The sequence below is a fragment of the Apteryx rowi genome, unplaced genomic scaffold, assembly GCF_003343035.1.
Source record: "Apteryx rowi isolate R43461 unplaced genomic scaffold, aptRow1 scaffold_100, whole genome shotgun sequence".
Taxonomy (NCBI): Eukaryota; Metazoa; Chordata; class Aves; order Apterygiformes; family Apterygidae; genus Apteryx; species Apteryx rowi.
The window spans coordinates 935,283-951,141 of record NW_020447198.1 but is presented as its reverse complement, the minus strand read 5'-3'; the positions used below and the strand labels follow the sequence as shown (position 1 = coordinate 951,141).

The window sequence follows — 15,859 nt, the reverse complement described above, 5'->3', positions numbered from 1 at the left end:
TAAGAATGTCTTGTCTGAAAGGGTACATTCTTAAAAACTCTTCAGTGGAAGAGCTGAGTGTACCTGTCTCAACCATATAACTTAATTATGTTCAGCTAATACTGTTCTCTTCAGACTGGCATAATTCTGAAATAGATATTCAGTTATTCTTTGCCTGTCTCGAAGAAGAAATGCCTGTTGATTAGGATTAGTACAGCATGGACAAAGGCTTTATCCTGGTGTGAGGAACAGGAAAAGGTTCTGGTTTGCAGTAATAACAGAAAGCTTTTGGCCCTTAGTGTAAGCTTGGAAGGAAGGTGAGGTTCAGGGAAAGCAGGAAGATAAAGGAAGATGGAGRGGGGTATTTGATTGTGTGTGTGCTTGTTTTTTTCCTGCTGTGTTGTAAAGCCTACCTTTATATTCTGAACACGTAAATATTGCATATATAGAGCTGTAAAGAGTAACGTGTACCTCCAGAGGAAAGCTCTCATGTGGGGTTGGGGAGGCGGACATTGTGTGCTTGCTGATATTTGTAGGGCAAGGTTACAGCTCTGGGGAAGAGAAATGAAATGAAAAAAAGTAAACCACTGAGCAGAATAACTTGGATCTACCCTTCCCTCCAATACTAGTTGCCTGGTGATCCATAGTCTTAGGCTTACTGGAGTCAAGGCAGTCTGTGGGAGCCTTGCACTCATTCCTCATCAAGCTTAGTACATAAAGACTGAAAGCTTTTTCAGATGTTTCTGTTTTGGAGGAACCTTGGTAATGTGTTATGGGAAGTTTCTGTTGAAAATCGGTGGTATGGGGCACCTGAATACGAGCATATTCTGCCCTTTCAAACCTATCTGTCTTTTGCTACTGGAGCCAAAAATCGTTCTAAATATTCATATTCCTTCTCAGTGGCTTGCACGCTTTAATTTGAACAGCTGCATTAGCTGGTGTCTCAATTAGTATTGGTGGGAACAAGCTTTCCTTTCAGCTAACCCTTCAGAAATTAGGGAACTGTTGCAATTAATTCCTTGGATGAGCAAATTGATTTTGGAGGCCAGCAAAAGCCCTAATCATGTGCACGAGAGATTTGCCGCACTTTGTGGGAATTGTTCCAGTGAAGCCAAGTGTGCTTGGAAGTATTTGCAAGGCCAGATGCTGATGTTTTTTCCTGTTTGTTTTAAAGATCTGTTGGGGGGGGGGTACAGGGGAGGAGCAACATAAGGGGGCCATGGGCAGAACTAGAGCAAGAAGAGCAGGGAGCTGGAGTTGAAGTGGCATGAGCCTCCTGCATGCTGCGTGGGAATTCCTCTTACCTGTACGAAGCCAGAGAAGCCATGAAATGCTGGTTTCTGACTATCAGTGTGAGGCTGCCACAGGTAGCCCTAGTCTGATGGCTTTTCTGGTGAGATGCTGATGCCCTTGTGTTTACTAGAGGCTGTTGTCTGCACCCACTGGGCTTAAGCGCATATCTGTCCTGGTGCTGTACTATTAGAGACAGCCTGAGGCTCCTGAGGAGTGAGGCACTGCTACTATATCCAACAGTGCCTTTACTGTGAAAGGGAAGCTGCCCTAGATCAGTCTCTAGGTACTTAATCTCTTCTTTCTATATGTGCTAAACCCAGCCGTAGAGCTGTGTTCTGCTTCCTCACAGTTGCATTACTCTTTGAGTTGAGAGCCAAGAATGGCTGAGAGATTCCTTGTGGCAGTGTGAAAAGAGCAAGGGTCCTGGTGCCTTGCTGTATGTATGCATTTATACATGCCTGTGAATCATTCTCACTTGTGCTTGGAAGACCATCGAAGGTTCTTAAATTGCTGCTGCCGCCGGCAAAATCCATTATCCACAAGCTGCTGAAGGGTACAGAGAATGAGGAAGAGACGTACTCGTTGCATTCCTGTACTGTGAGGTCCTGTTCTTGTACAGCTGCCCAGCCTGGAGGGTGTCGCTCTTGTCACTCACTCCACACTCCCACACAATTCCCTGCCACTGGTCTGAGCTCAGACTGCCTCTCCCCTGGGAAGTGACACCTTAGGGACTTAACAAAAATAAAAAGCAAGCTACTCCCAAGTGTGCCCTTAATTAAGGAAAACTCTGGAACAATTGGCAAGTCCTTGTGAAGCCAAAAGGTCATAAGCACAAGGCCTACATTTTAGCAACTTGCTTAAATGCTTAAAAAAAGTTTTCTGAATTTGGTCCTGGGTGTTGAGGACTTACTAATGAAGTCTGTGAACATAATTGAGCTAAAATAAGTGGCAGCAGGAAAAGCTTATCTGTTCCTAGACACTGAACTGCAAGTGCTAGCTTGGTTGAGTCCCACAATGTGTTATCCTCTGATCCCATTGATATCCGTGGGACTTGGGGTGTCTGATGTTGCAGGCCAATGGATTCAAGCTAGGGCTGGCAGTCCAGGGAGCAGCGCACGTTTCTACAAAGCAACAGAGTGTTTCTAAAGAAAATAAAATTGTTTAGTAGCTGAGTCACCTCAGTGCTGGGTGGACAAGAGTCACATCTGCCTGTTGGTGGAGCAGTGCTTGGAAGGTATGGTGCATCCTGTTTGGTTTGCTGTGTTGCCGTGAAGATCCTGAACAGGAGAATGTAGAATAGTCAGTAACAACTCCATTTACTCTTTTGTGATAAGGATGTCTTCGCAGTTGAATGAAACATTAGAATTTGGGAAGGTGGGGTATACTGCTGTAACTGGGTAGATGTTGAACACCACTTTCCCTTCACAGCAAGCCATACAGGAGGGAGTGGAAGTCAGTTGTTTTGGAGTAGTGTGCTGTGGTCCTCAGTGGAAGGCGATACAGCTGCACCTACCAAAAGTTTTGTCTCAGGCTGTTGTAATAGTGCAGCTGCTTCCTGTTAGTTCTCTACTCTCTTGGAAGACTCCTTCTCACTGGGTTTCAGAAGTGTTTTGCCTCAGTCTTGTTTTGGTTTCCCCGCCCCTTTGGGATCCGCACCTTCTCTTCCAGTCTCCTCCTGCCGCACTGTTTCCTAGTCAAGCTAATTCATTTCTGGTTCACAGTGGAAACTGCCAGTTTGGTGGTTTTTGTATTTTCGAGTTGGTTTTCTAAGTCTGGCAGCATTCAAACAAAAAGGCAGGGAGAAATGACTCGTCTGTTACTTTATTTACCACTTGTTTTGGGAAATCTAAACCCAAATTTGTATTTAACTTATATTAGGACTCCATTGCTGGATTTTATTTTTTCAGTTATTTTTGACAAGGCTGAACTCACACCAGAAATAAATACAATCATCAATCAGCATAGCCTGTTTGCCACTGAGCTTAATTCTCGACTCAGACTGGGGAGCTCTTTCTGAGCTGCCCAAAGTGATCGAAAGCCAAAGTGGCTTCTGGTACAGGATCCAAACACTTTTGCAGGCCTTTAACAAGTTTTATAAAGCTGGAAGTACCTTGCTGTCTTCCTTACATCTGCTCTCTCTTTAGTTTAACCTCAGCTGTTAAAATTCGTATACCACAGACCAATAAACAATTATCTTCTAGATGACTAAATAAAACAATATTCTCCTTTCTGCCTTCTTGCCAGCTGTGCTCTTCAGAGTATTGGACACTTTATTCTGGCTCTTCAGAAGGGTCAGGCCAGTTGGTTTGTGTAATTCATGAGTCCAGCCTTGTGTGACCTAATGGTCTTAAGTGGACTTCAGCTGTGTAAACCTCTGGGCTCTGCTAGATCTGAAGTCCATGGCTGGTTTTGGTGCAGTGGGTTTTGGAGTGGGCACGTCACCGACTCTGTGCTGTTCTTGCATGTAATTACTGCTATGGTAAGCAACGTTGGACTGTGTAGCAACTTGTTAGGAATGACCAGCGCTGAATGAAGTAGCGTGATCTTTCTAGTGCTCCAGGGTGTGAAATCCCTGCTGTTTCCCCAGAGCAGCAGGGGAACATCCTGTACAGTGCACCGCTCTTCTCTAGCTCAGGCACAGAAGGTTGTCACAGACATGCTGAGTTCTGCTTTAAGGGCTGAGCTCTCTCTAAGCCTCATGGGGCCACTTCACCTCTAGTCTCTTTATAGAGGATGCAGCTCTGTTGGCTCTAAGGCTGAGCCTTTTGGTGAAAGCACTTTTCTGTCTCCATGGCTTCCCCAGAGTCCAGACTAGCTAGATTCCTGATGAGGGCTTATACTTGTGGAAGTAATTCTGTTACTCCTAACTGTGGAATTCAGCGTTTCTTAATAGGCTGTAAGGTGGCAGGTTAAGTGGCCATGCCAAACTTGAGTCCAAACCAATAAGAGGACAAGCCTGATTTGCAATGTTTCCCATGAGTCTATATAGTCTCTGAGCAATAAAACTGAGGAGGAAGGGAGACCACAGCTGAACAGCTCCTCATTCTGCCTTATTATCTCAGGTGTGTGAGGATATGGAGGAATTCCAGGTCCAACCTGAATGACTTGGGCACTTCTGCTAGCACAAGTTGGGGAACACAATATACAAAAATATACTTTAGATAGATGGATATGCAATTGTCTGCGGCTAACAGAAAGAAACCTCCATCACTGTTTTGAGAGGTAAACTTCCTTTTGAATGCTTTATCACTAGCTCTCTTCTGTGCAAGATGGCTGAGGTGAGCTACTGGTATTTTGTCACCAGTTTCTATGCTACAGTTGGTAGAGGTGACCTACTAACAAGCTTTCCACTGACGTTGGATGAGGCCCTGTGGGTTTAGGGTGTTCAGCCAACCTACGACTCTTGATTCAGTGAAACTCTATGTTGGGCTAAATCCTGTAGCAGGCCCTGTAAACTGAGTCACTGGCTGCAAGAGGAAAGGAACCAAGAGAGGCAGCTGAAACAGGTGTCTCGGGGTTTTCCTGGGACTCGGTTACATGTCCAACTCAGTCCTGTTTCACACAGAAGCAGCAGGAGCCCTGGAAAGCAATGGCCGCCCCCTTCATGTGAGTCATTCTCAGTGCAGCCCCAACCATCTGTTCCCTGACCGTCGTCGTCCAAGGTATGTGCTTGGTGTAGGGTGACGAGAATGGGCCACCTTAACCTGGGTGTCTCGGTTCGACTCCCGTTGGAGTAAATGATTTGGGACCCATTGACTTAAATGATGGAGATCCAATCTCCGTGTAAGTCTTTCTGCTCTATTTCTTTGCAGTGGTAGAGAAAAGAAAACCAATACCCTCCTCAAGTCTTAGTTTTCAAAGCACTGCTAGGAAGGAAAAGGATATTCCTCATAGGTTCAGTTTTTGAAGACCAGCTACCTTCAGTTCTGACCCTGCTTTGCAGAATATGGTTTTTGAACATGAAGTACTTACCACTGTCAGAAGCCCTGTCTCCCTACCTATTTGCCAAAGTGAAGAGTTGGTAAGTGCTAAGCTCCATAGGAAAATTACTGCCAGCCCCTGGCTGTAGAAATTCCCACAACATGTTGCAATGTGAGGCATACTCTGACAAGCCAGAGGCACACAGCGTTCTTGTCCTGCAGTACTTTTCCTGTAGAGACGGTGAAGATGAATATTTTCTCCTCTGACCCAGTGCCTGAGGTAAATAAACTGTAAATAGCTCGGGAGGGCAGGCTGGGATGTGAAGTAAAAGGTGGTGTGTGGTGAATTTTGTTGTTGTTGTTGTTTGTTTGTTTTTGAGGGGGGGAGAAGAGGAGGATTGTCAAAGCCTGAATTAGCTCCCTCTTGCAAATACAGAGTTTGAGGAGACGTTATCAAGCTAAAAATATGAGCAGTCTGTAAAAGAATCAGTTTTCCTAGTCTGTTGCTACTCACATGTTACTTAATTAAAATGGTAGGCACTTACTGTTGCGCTTACTTTTCCACCATTCATGGTAGTCGAGTTTTTTGGGGAAGAATACTTTGCTGAGCCTGGACAATGAGGGCTTGTATCCATGGTAAGACTACTGATAAATGCCAAAGTAAATATTGAAGTGGTTATAGTTATGCAGACATAAGCCCCTATATGAACACCCCTACTCAAAATTTTTTTAAATTTAACTTCTGTTCATTGGAAATGGGCCTAAATCTGAGCAGAAAAAGCTGCCATTTTATTGGAATAGGTGTGTCTGTTTGGAGGTCTGTTTCAGTTTAATCAATTAAACTTTCTTGCCTTGAACAAGCCTGAAGAGCGTGGCAGGAGTTTAATTCTTTTCCTTGCTATGTCACACAGGCTTTGGGTTGTAAATCCTGCAGGAGACTTTTTTTCTTTAATCAAATTCTAGACATTGTTAATCAGCTCTTGAATGTGAAGTTGCCTCCTTTTTTTATTTTTTTATTTTTTTTAATGCAAAGGTCRTCAGTGTAACCTGCCCCTTTTGAAAGAAACTCACTGTTTAAATCTTCTACCCCAATTAATAGTTGCAGGCAGTGTGTGTTGGCTTTGAATGGGAAGAGTTGTCCACAGAGAATCTCTTGAAATTCAGCAAGGACAGACGTGCAGTCCTGCGCATGGGAAGGAAGAACCTTTTGTAATGATACAGGCTGGGGAGCAGCTCTGCTGAAAAGGCCTCGGGGATCCTGGAGGCCCGGGTGGACAGCAAGCTGAACTCTAGCCAGCGGTGTTTCCCAGTCATGATYGCATCAAATAGTTTTAAAACACTAGGGTCTGACGCAAAGCCCAGAGGCATCCGTAAGGGAAGAGGAAAATATGGTAGTTGTTGTGTCCCCCCACCCCCCTGTTTGTTCTAGATCTGCTCTTTTTATCCTGAATCTTGTTGTATTTCATGTTTGATTTCAGTTTCTGACTTTGGACTCAATTAATTATGTGAAGGTGATGTTTGCAATTTTGATGGCTAGAAACTAATCAACTTACTATGTCAGATATCCAAGGGGAGGACAGAAATACCTTTAAAATATGAACTCATAGTTTCATGAAGGTACTCTTTGGGATGTAGGTGTGGGATGTAGCCTGCAGCAGCTTTCCTGGCCAGCACAGTATAGGCTGTATAGGTAAAGGGGACAGCTTGTCCTGGGAAGTGTAGGTCTGTCTGACCCCCAACTTTGCTCTATGGGTGATGGTGGCCAGGGATAACACTGGTGAACTTACTTAGGTTCTTTAGTCATCCCTATGCTCTATTTTATTTATCAGTTTTCTCAAATTGACGCAACTTAGGTGCAGTCTTCTGGCTTCTGTAACTTGCTTCAACATGGTGTGAAGGCAGCTGGATGCTGTCTGCTGTGGAGTCAGGATTTTGGGGACAAGAGTACTTCAGCCTGTTTGCACTCCTCCTTGCCAGCCAGCAAGCCACCTCACCGGTCTTCCTGTAACCTTGCACTTAATGCATCTGCTCATAGTTCCTGCTTGGTCCCCAATGCACTGATGTTTCAAACTGATCTATCATTCAAGAAACTACTGGAACCTGAGGTCAGGCCAAGAATAACACTGATAGATAATAGTACTACGCTCACCTGCTCTTTTCAAAAAATGTAACAAATTTCTGGGTACTAGCTTAGTCTAAGGGCCATGTGGACTGCTAAGCTGTGTTCTTGGTGAGCTAAGTGGAGCCCGGGTTAAAGTAGCCCACTATCCTCACCCTACCAAGCACATGCAGTGGACCGGTAAGGATCAAATGACAGAGCAAAGACTCCTCTTTGAGTGAGTAAGTGAGGAGGGGTGATAACACCTCTTATGTGGTGTGTTCTTACCATCAAACTCGCTCATGCGACTCTGAGAAGTGTTGGCCTGTGCTGCCCCTGTCCACTAGCGCTGTCGCAGGAGGAGTTCAGGCAGACTAAAGCAGCTTTTTTGCAAGTATTTGACAGGCAGCTTTACCGCCCCTGCTGTGTAGGTCTTTTCCAAGAAAATTCAGCCCAGGACACTTCCTTTCTTGTGTGTGATACTTTCTAATCCTCAGTTTATAACTTGTGAACAGTCTCATTCCATTGCCCAGCGTCACTGTACCAGGCACAGAACATGCGAGGGCTGTTCTGTCTGTGCAGCTCAAACCTTCCTGACTGGTGTCATCACCCAGAGAAAGGAGTTAGTTTTCCAGGCCTGGGGAGGGGTGTACCACTGGCAGCAGATTAGTGGTGGTGGTTTGATTTGCAGCGGGGATGGTCATGCTATCTTGAAACTGGATTAAAAACCAACAGGGTCCTGTTGGTCCAACTGTCTGAGTTAGCACTGAAGTTTTAACTGTAATACTCAGCCTCTTCAAATCCTACAGATTGTCCATGAGAGAGAAACGTGGTTTATAGTGGAATATCCTGGTGTGCCTCTCATGGCTTGAGGAGCTGTTGCTGCCAGTAGGAACTCAACTCATATTTTCATTTGCCTGTTTTCCTTAGCAGTGGTAGTCACTTAAAATGACAGTACTAGCCTGTTTTTCCATACAGTGGTATTACAAGCATCATAGTTGCTACTTTTTCCTGGGGGAATAAATGGACTGCAATGGTTCAGATATTACAATAGGAGCAAGCATTGATTTCCTCTGATGTGGTTAAAAGTGAATTGTTTTGAAACTAAGAGTGATAATTGCTTTTGAGAATGGCTTGATTGTTGAAACTTAGCTGGAATTTTTTTTTTTGCCAAATTGCTAGTCATAGGGCAGATTTCATCCAAGGCATGACGAACTTTATTGCCTTTGAGAAATTTGGGCTTGGAAATGCCGCTGAGTGGATAGTCCTGGAGACAGCAGCCCTTTATTTATGCCAGAGCTTTGTCTCATCAATGTCTTCATAAAATTCCATGGGGGTGTGAATTTACCTACTACATGACAATACTGTTGCAGCTTGGGCAGCAAAATGCCATTTTTCTTCTAGCAGCTTCCTCAGGGGTAGATTTGGAGATTTATCCAGGTTCCTATTCATGTGTCTCACTTCTGTCTGGAGGCTGTTAGCTGTCAGGGTCTTTTGGGATGAGGCTTTTTGAGGGAGCACCACTCTATGAGGAACAGGATGTTGAACCCCTGCTATGTTTAGCATAAACTGCTCTTCATGCAGCTTACATGTGTTAGGAAAGGCCCTCCCTAGGCAGCCCCTAATGCAGGGCAAGACCACTTAGTAGCAACCTTGGTTAGAGCTTTCAGTGTGCTGTGCCCCTCTCTCAGGATGCTGGCGGGCCTGTGCAGCAAAATTTCATGGATCTGGGTCATCTGGCCCCACAGGAATTGGAGGCCACAGCATGCTTCAGTCACCTTGCCTTGCCTGGGGAAGTAATGAAAGGCTAGCTATTGAGGGGAGCTAGCTTTTGAGGGCGGACCTGTGGTATAAATGTCACCCACTGTCCTTCAACCTTAAGGTTTCTTCTGCTAGTCAATGTTTTGGGCTCGGTGAAGCAAAACTCTGAGTCACTGGGAAACAGCTCTGTCTTGTTAATCATTTTCTCTGAGGCTGCGTGACCCGAGATTTTTTGCTTTCTTTGTCAATGAAACTACCTTTCAATCGTGAACTCAGGGGTTCTCCTGCTCTTCTTCCCTGCAGATAGCTCCCTTGCTAATACAATTTGGGCGCATGTGTGTGCGCACGTGTGTGTGCACGTGYGCGCAAAGCTGAGTGGAGAAAAATCTCCTGCCTGAGGTAAGGGAGGAGCTAGCATAACACTGGGCCTAACTTGACAACAGAGCTGAGGCTTCCCCTCTCCCTCCCCAGACTGTAGCAAACCCTGACACATCCCGCCATCGATCTCCTGTGAAGTAGAAGCATCGGGACGGGATTTGCCAAGGGAAGTGGGCATGTGCCTGTCCTAGCTCTGTGGGAGTTGCGTGCTTACTTTGGAGGCTGCAGTATTCTCAAGACTAGCCTGGCCCAGGCAAGCAGTATGGTAAGATGGACTCCGATGGTGGATACTGTCATCTGTGCTTGGTTTGTGTGATGCCTAATTGCAGTGCGGTCCCCCTGTATGTTGTATAACAAGAACATGCAGCTCCAGTGATGACCAGAAACACGGAGCCACTTTCACAACTCTCTGTGATATTTTAAGAACTTTAAGGTTGTCGCTCATTGACTGTGCAGCCCAGGTGTAGGAAGAAAGGAGACCATGACTACTGAAATGGCCTATAGACCTAGCTGTGGAAGGCCCACGCAAGTGCCCTGAAACAGGGATTTGGGTGGATGATCTGAAATCCATAAAATGCATGGAGCAAACTTGACTTGGTACAGTCTGTTATACCAAGTCAGCAACAGAGCAGTTACTAGCTGCAAGAAGACAACCTCCATTCACTTGCTAAATGGTCACTTTTTCATTTTTTATTTTAATAAACAGAAATGTTTCACAAATAAATATCCTGTCCTTAAGTGATCCCATTCTTCTAATTATAAATAAACTTAAAATCTGATTTCTCGGTTCTCTTTTGATTTAAAGCAGGTTAAACCCCATGGGATTGATACCTTCCAGTTGCAGGAACTGGAAGGGGTTCATTCATGCGCTAATTCTGAATTGTAGGAGCATATAATGATTTGGGGCTGAGGTTTTTTTTTCTGAAATAGCTTGAGCTGTGGGAAGTGCCTTTGGGTCTTTGGAGCTGGAGGGCAGCAGTGAAGAAAGCCACAGTGAATGGGGGCACCCTTCCTTTTGGGATATGTTAAGTGKATTCGCATTTCACACAGTCCTTACTGTGTTTCTGCCAGGCCTCCTGGTGATATTTAATAAAGGGAGTATAAGTTCTCACTGGAACTTGCTGAGGGGTGGTTACACAGGCTGTGTCCCATGATGGGGCTGTCCCCACGGGTCTCAGTACCCTGCCTTCCTGGCAGGAGAAATGAGCAGCCCTTTAGATCAAGGGCATTTGCCATGGGATTTGCCATGACCTTATGAGCTGCCAGGTCTTTAGTGTGCAAACACCTAGTCCCAGGGAACTGGAGGCTGGAAAGGAGCAGCTGGGAAGTGACTCAGTTTGCTTGCTCTATAACCTGTACGTCTGAGGCTCCCAGGCAGAGATGAGCTTGTGGCCCCTTCGGGAGCATTTTCCACACGACTACTGCCAGAGACATGTGTCTATGCATTGTGTGTGAGTTTGCAAAACTCTACTGCCCAACTCCTAGAAAAAAACGCTCTTGAGATGCTGCTGCCTGGGATCATGGCAGAGACTATAGCTGAAGTGGGTAGCTTTCTTCTTCCCCAAGGTCTGAGCCTAAGTGTTGGCTGTTTTAGTAGAATACAGCATCTGCACATGGCTCCTCAGTAGCCTTTGTGTCAAGAAACAGCAAGAAAGCAAGTTGCCTCCCTCTGAGTTTCGGGCTTGCTGGCTAAAGCAGGGGTGTGAAGGAGGCACCAGTCCTGGCACATGTTATGCATTCCTGCCTTCCCCTGCYGCCTCTGCGCTTGACTAGCCCATACAGAGAGCAGTTGTGAGGGTCCACGCTAATTGCAGGTTGCAAATTGGAGGTGAGCGGCTCCCTAGACCCTGGCTATAATTATCCATGCTGTAGAGCGAGCTGCCAGTGCAGTGTTCCTGCCCTCCCGCTAGCTGTGCGTTAGCGGGGGCTCCTTTCAGTGTCGCTGTGGAGCCCCCCATCCTGGCATGTGTGATTCCCAGGCCATAGGGTATGGTATGAGCGCTCGGAGGCGGGCTGTGCAGCACTAGCAGTGGACTTGTAGAACAGAACATCAAACAGAACAAACTCCTCATGCTTCTAGATATACAGCCTTTGTGGCTAACTTACCCTGGGCTGCTCATCCCATGTGATGCTCCATCCCATTCTTTCTACAGGATGAACTGATCATATTTGAAGGGATGCGATTCTGAGAGTCAGCAAGGAGAATTTACCATGAGAGCATCAAGAGCAGGATTCAGTCTCGTGTCCGCTTCAGGTCCATGACAAAGCTGCCATGATTCCTATGTGGCAGGATCAGGTTGCTAAAGCAGGGAGTGGTGTGCAGCGTTGCCTAAGCTCAGGGAGTAGTTTGTCTTTGTGAAGTAGTGGGGCTCTGCTGGACACCTGAACAAGGACTTGCATATCTGTGGAGTTGCACTGAGTTCTGCCAGAAGTTGGATGTGCTTCCAAGAAACAGGTTCTGCCTGTTTGAGTCATTTACCAGCTGGAAAAAGGCAAAGAAAGTCAGGAACACAACTTCTCCAGTACCATCAGAGGTCTTGTAGGTGAGGGCAAATGGGCAAACCCTGAGGGAGTTAATGTGTTCATCTCATGCTTGCTCCTTGCATCTAAATCTTGTGTTAATAGGGTTCTTTGTGCTCTCATTTTTCCAGGGCAGCCACTGACCACAATGTTGATAACACCACAGCAATCCTTAGAGAGTGGCTGAAGAACGTGCAGAACCTCTATCACTATGTGGAGTGGAGGCCGATGGAGGACCCCCAGTGAGTACTGCAGTGGGGGCAGACTGAAGCTATTAGGAGTGTATGTCAAACTTTCTAGGTTTTCTGGTTTCAAACCAGGGCATGTATTAAACGTCCAACCATTAAAACACAGTTTTTGCAGGGTCTGTCCCATTAGGACTCTGGTAGAGCATGTAGAAGGGTCTCTGACTTCCATGAAACAACTCGCGCAGAACTTCAGAGCAGAAAGTTTCCATTCATTTGTTTAGCATCTGCAGCTGCTCTGTTTGCATAGTAAACAGATCACATCAAAAGCTTCAGGGGATAAAAATTGTCATTCTTTATTTGCAAGGGAGCAGAGAATCATAGCCCGTTCCCATAGTTTATATGAAAACTATGTCCCTGGCATCAAATATTCAATAAGTTCTGAGCCAGAGAACCAGATTTAATTCAGCATAGCCTTATGCCCTTGCATGACTTGCAGGATCATTACTTTGAAACATGCTGTTAGATTTAAAGAGAATCCTCTGTTAAGGAATGAAGGATGACTCCTATTTATGTGCAGAATTTCAAAGTGGAAGAATGGTGTTTGCTGTTTTTTTTAATCATCATTGCTATTTAAGATCAGCTGTTCCTTCTTTTGTTCTGTTTTCTGTTTCTCTGATCAGGGAAAAGTATATCAGTTTCCCCTTTGTTTGGGCTTGCTTGCACTTTCAAGGTCCTTAGTGCAGTGGTGGGGTATTTGTGCTGCAAACCGACAGGAAATGCTTGCTTAACTGAATTGTTTTTTAAATCCTTCCATTGGAATTCTGTTTTCTTAATGTTGTTGAACTTGGCTTTTTTACTTTTTGTAAAAAGTTTTTGAAATTTTTAGCTCCTTTGCTGACTTATGCTGGCACTGTTTCAAAGCCCTGAACGTTTATCTCATGTAAGGATCTGTCCCTAAATTTTCTTCCATCTCTTGTTATGAAAATTTTGCTTTTAGACTTGATTCTGAAAACAGTGATATGCATGTAACTTTGCTCACGTGATTGGGCCCCTGGGGTTGGGTGTTGGGTGTTTTGTAGATTTAAAAGCTGATATCAGGATATCTTAACAGTTATTAATAATGCCCAAATCCTGAGGGAATCCAAACTGCTGTTCATTCTTCACATCCCCAGCTGTGTTGATTCTGCTGGGCTTAAAGAAGCCTTATTTGTAATCCTAAACTTAAAGCCTACCAGAAGACGGCGGGTCAGATGAGGTAAATCAGCTTCAGTTCATTCCAGTGGGGTAACCCCTGCTTACGTCTTGTGGGGGCCTGGCCTGCTGCAGAAGAAGCTGCTGTTTTTTTAGTGCTATTTTGCATGTGGCCACTTGGCAGGAAATGCTGCTGTGTTGCTTCTTCTCCAGTGCCCTGTGTACATCAGTGCCCTGTGTACATATGCCAGCACGAAGGTTGGAATCTGTTTCTCTCAGAACCTGCCTTTCATTTTTTGCTCTCCTGGGTTGCCTGAGGTGACTCTAACTCTGTTTTGCTTTTGCCCTGAGGGCAGCAAGGGAACATGATGACTCTTTTTGACTACATTAATAGGAACCAGACATGGGTGTAGTCACTGGTTCCTTTTTTTTCTTTGCTAGGTCTTACCCAGAAGAAATTGGACCAAAACATTGGCCAAGCACCCGATTTACCCATGTCATGAAACTCCGACAGGCTGCCCTTCGTGCTGCACAAGAGAAGTGGTCAGACTATGTCTTGGTAGGTTTGAGGGAAATAAATCAAGGTTTGATTTATTAACTCTCCCCAGGCAAAAGCTTCTTAGGTAGTCACTCTGGTACTGGGGCTGTTTCCTCTCCATCTATAGAAAAAGCACTCTGTTTGCAGTGAGCTGCAATGGCCTTGTGCCATTTCTTGGTCTGATGAGCGAGATTCTTCTTGGAGCTGTGGGTAAGTCCCTGAGTTTCTCCACAGGCTTTCTCCTTAGAGTTTGGGGCTCAGGCTTGGGATCTGTGTTTGTCAGGACTGAATATAGTCCTGGTGGTGGGTAAGTGCCCTGCAAAGAGTCCCACAGACTGAAACCCAACCTGTTATTGATAAAACTTGAGGGAAGTATTCAGCAGATGTGGGAAGATGTGTGCCTTTGGTCACTACAGCAGCAGTTAATGGTGGTGTTCTCAGCTTCTGAACAAGATGGGGCTGTGAGGCCTGTTTTTTTAATAGCTCCTCTTAATTGTCTTCCCAGAATGAACCTGTCCTAAATTTTGGGCAACGTAATTTTCCCTTACAACTCCCTTGCCCCAGTTTTGGAGTAACATTCTGTGGAGTCAGAGGGAAGCTCTGCATCTTTTCCAGTCTTACAGCTGTGCTGCTGGGGCTGCCACTCCTGGGTTTACCTGTAAGAGGCATTTGCCCTGTGATAACAAAACCCCCAGCTCAGTGGGTTTTGCCAACATCTCATGTCTCTGGCCACCTTGTTCCCAAGAAAGCGTATTRTTTTGTCTAATGACGAATTTCTTTTTCTCTTTCCCTCTTCCTTCTCTAGTTCATTGATGCAGATAATTTACTGACCAACCCACAAACCCTGAACCTGATGATAGCAGAAAACAAAACGTTGGTAGCACCGATGCTTGAGTCTCGCTCTCTCTATTCTAACTTCTGGTGTGGCATCACCCCCCAGGCAAGTGACCTTGTGAACGGTGCTGGGCAGCTGCACGAGCTGTATGTTTTCAAAGGCCTTCTTGCCTGCGTCTGTGAAGTGGTGGACGTGTGTTCTGTTTTGTGGTCTCTCCCAGCTGCTTTTGTAGTGTGGTCTGCTCCCTTTTCTGAAACGAAGCTGCTCTGCTTCTGAGGCATGCAGAGGTAGTATCACGTAGCAATGATAGTGGTGTCACGCACTTGCCTAAGCTTGTGCCTCCCTCAGAAGCGGGATCCCGCATCTTGTGCAAGCATGTTTGGGAAAGAACCATATGTTTTTAGGGAATCTGGGAATAAGGGACAAGAGAAAAGTGCTGTCTGTGAATGTTTGTTTTTCAGGCTTTGTGTTCTAATGGTATGGTTCTAGGTATGAGCAAAGCTGTACATGTTCTGCATTGGGTTTGCAGGCACGTTACTGAAATTTGCTTCCTCATCTAAGATTCTTCACTTGAAAAACCTGAATCTGGAGGAAGCTGAGCTTGCTTGAGTGATGCTGTTCCTAACCAGAAGTCCTGAAAAATGATACAATCCCACTAAATACTTAAGAAAATACCAATATGCCCACAGTCACATCAGTATTTATTTGAGGTGGTTCCATATGCTTGTGTAATCTGAATGGGGTTAAAGCGCCTGGTACATATTTTTAGACTGACTTTCTTGTATACTGACTCTAATCTGTGAAGAATTTGCTTTTCCTTGTGCAGGTCTCCACACACAAACCAGGTTTATTGTAGTGGGGTAACACCCTTTGCCTGGAAGAGCATGTGTGTGTGCTGGGGTACTTGTGTGAAGGGTACTGGTGTAAAGGACAGAAGAGCTGAGCTTAGAAAGTAGAATTGCATATTGTCTTTTCAAACCCCAATACCATGGGAAGTATAAGCTACGAAAATGTTGTGCATAGTAGAAACAGCATTATTTTTAGAGCCAGAGTGATGCTGAGCTATCACTTTACAAGCTAATCTACATCATCTTGTCTATAAAAGGATTTTAATATGAGAATCAGTTATATAGATTGGCATGTCTTTTTCCACAAGTC

The 15,859-nt window shown here is 45.2% G+C and overlaps 1 protein-coding gene across 1 annotated transcript in view; it reads left to right on the top strand.

Moving 5' to 3' along the window:
• Positions 1–15,859, top strand: part of COLGALT2 (collagen beta(1-O)galactosyltransferase 2) — a 57,708-nt gene that overhangs the window by 27,108 nt on the left and 14,741 nt on the right. The window contains exons 2-4 of the mRNA XM_026062785.1: positions 12,081–12,191; positions 13,770–13,887; positions 14,672–14,806. Of these exons, the coding sequence (XP_025918570.1) occupies positions 12,178–12,191; positions 13,770–13,887; positions 14,672–14,806 (267 nt within the window). The 5' untranslated portion in view covers positions 12,081–12,177. The remainder of the gene's footprint in view (positions 1–12,080; positions 12,192–13,769; positions 13,888–14,671; positions 14,807–15,859) is intronic.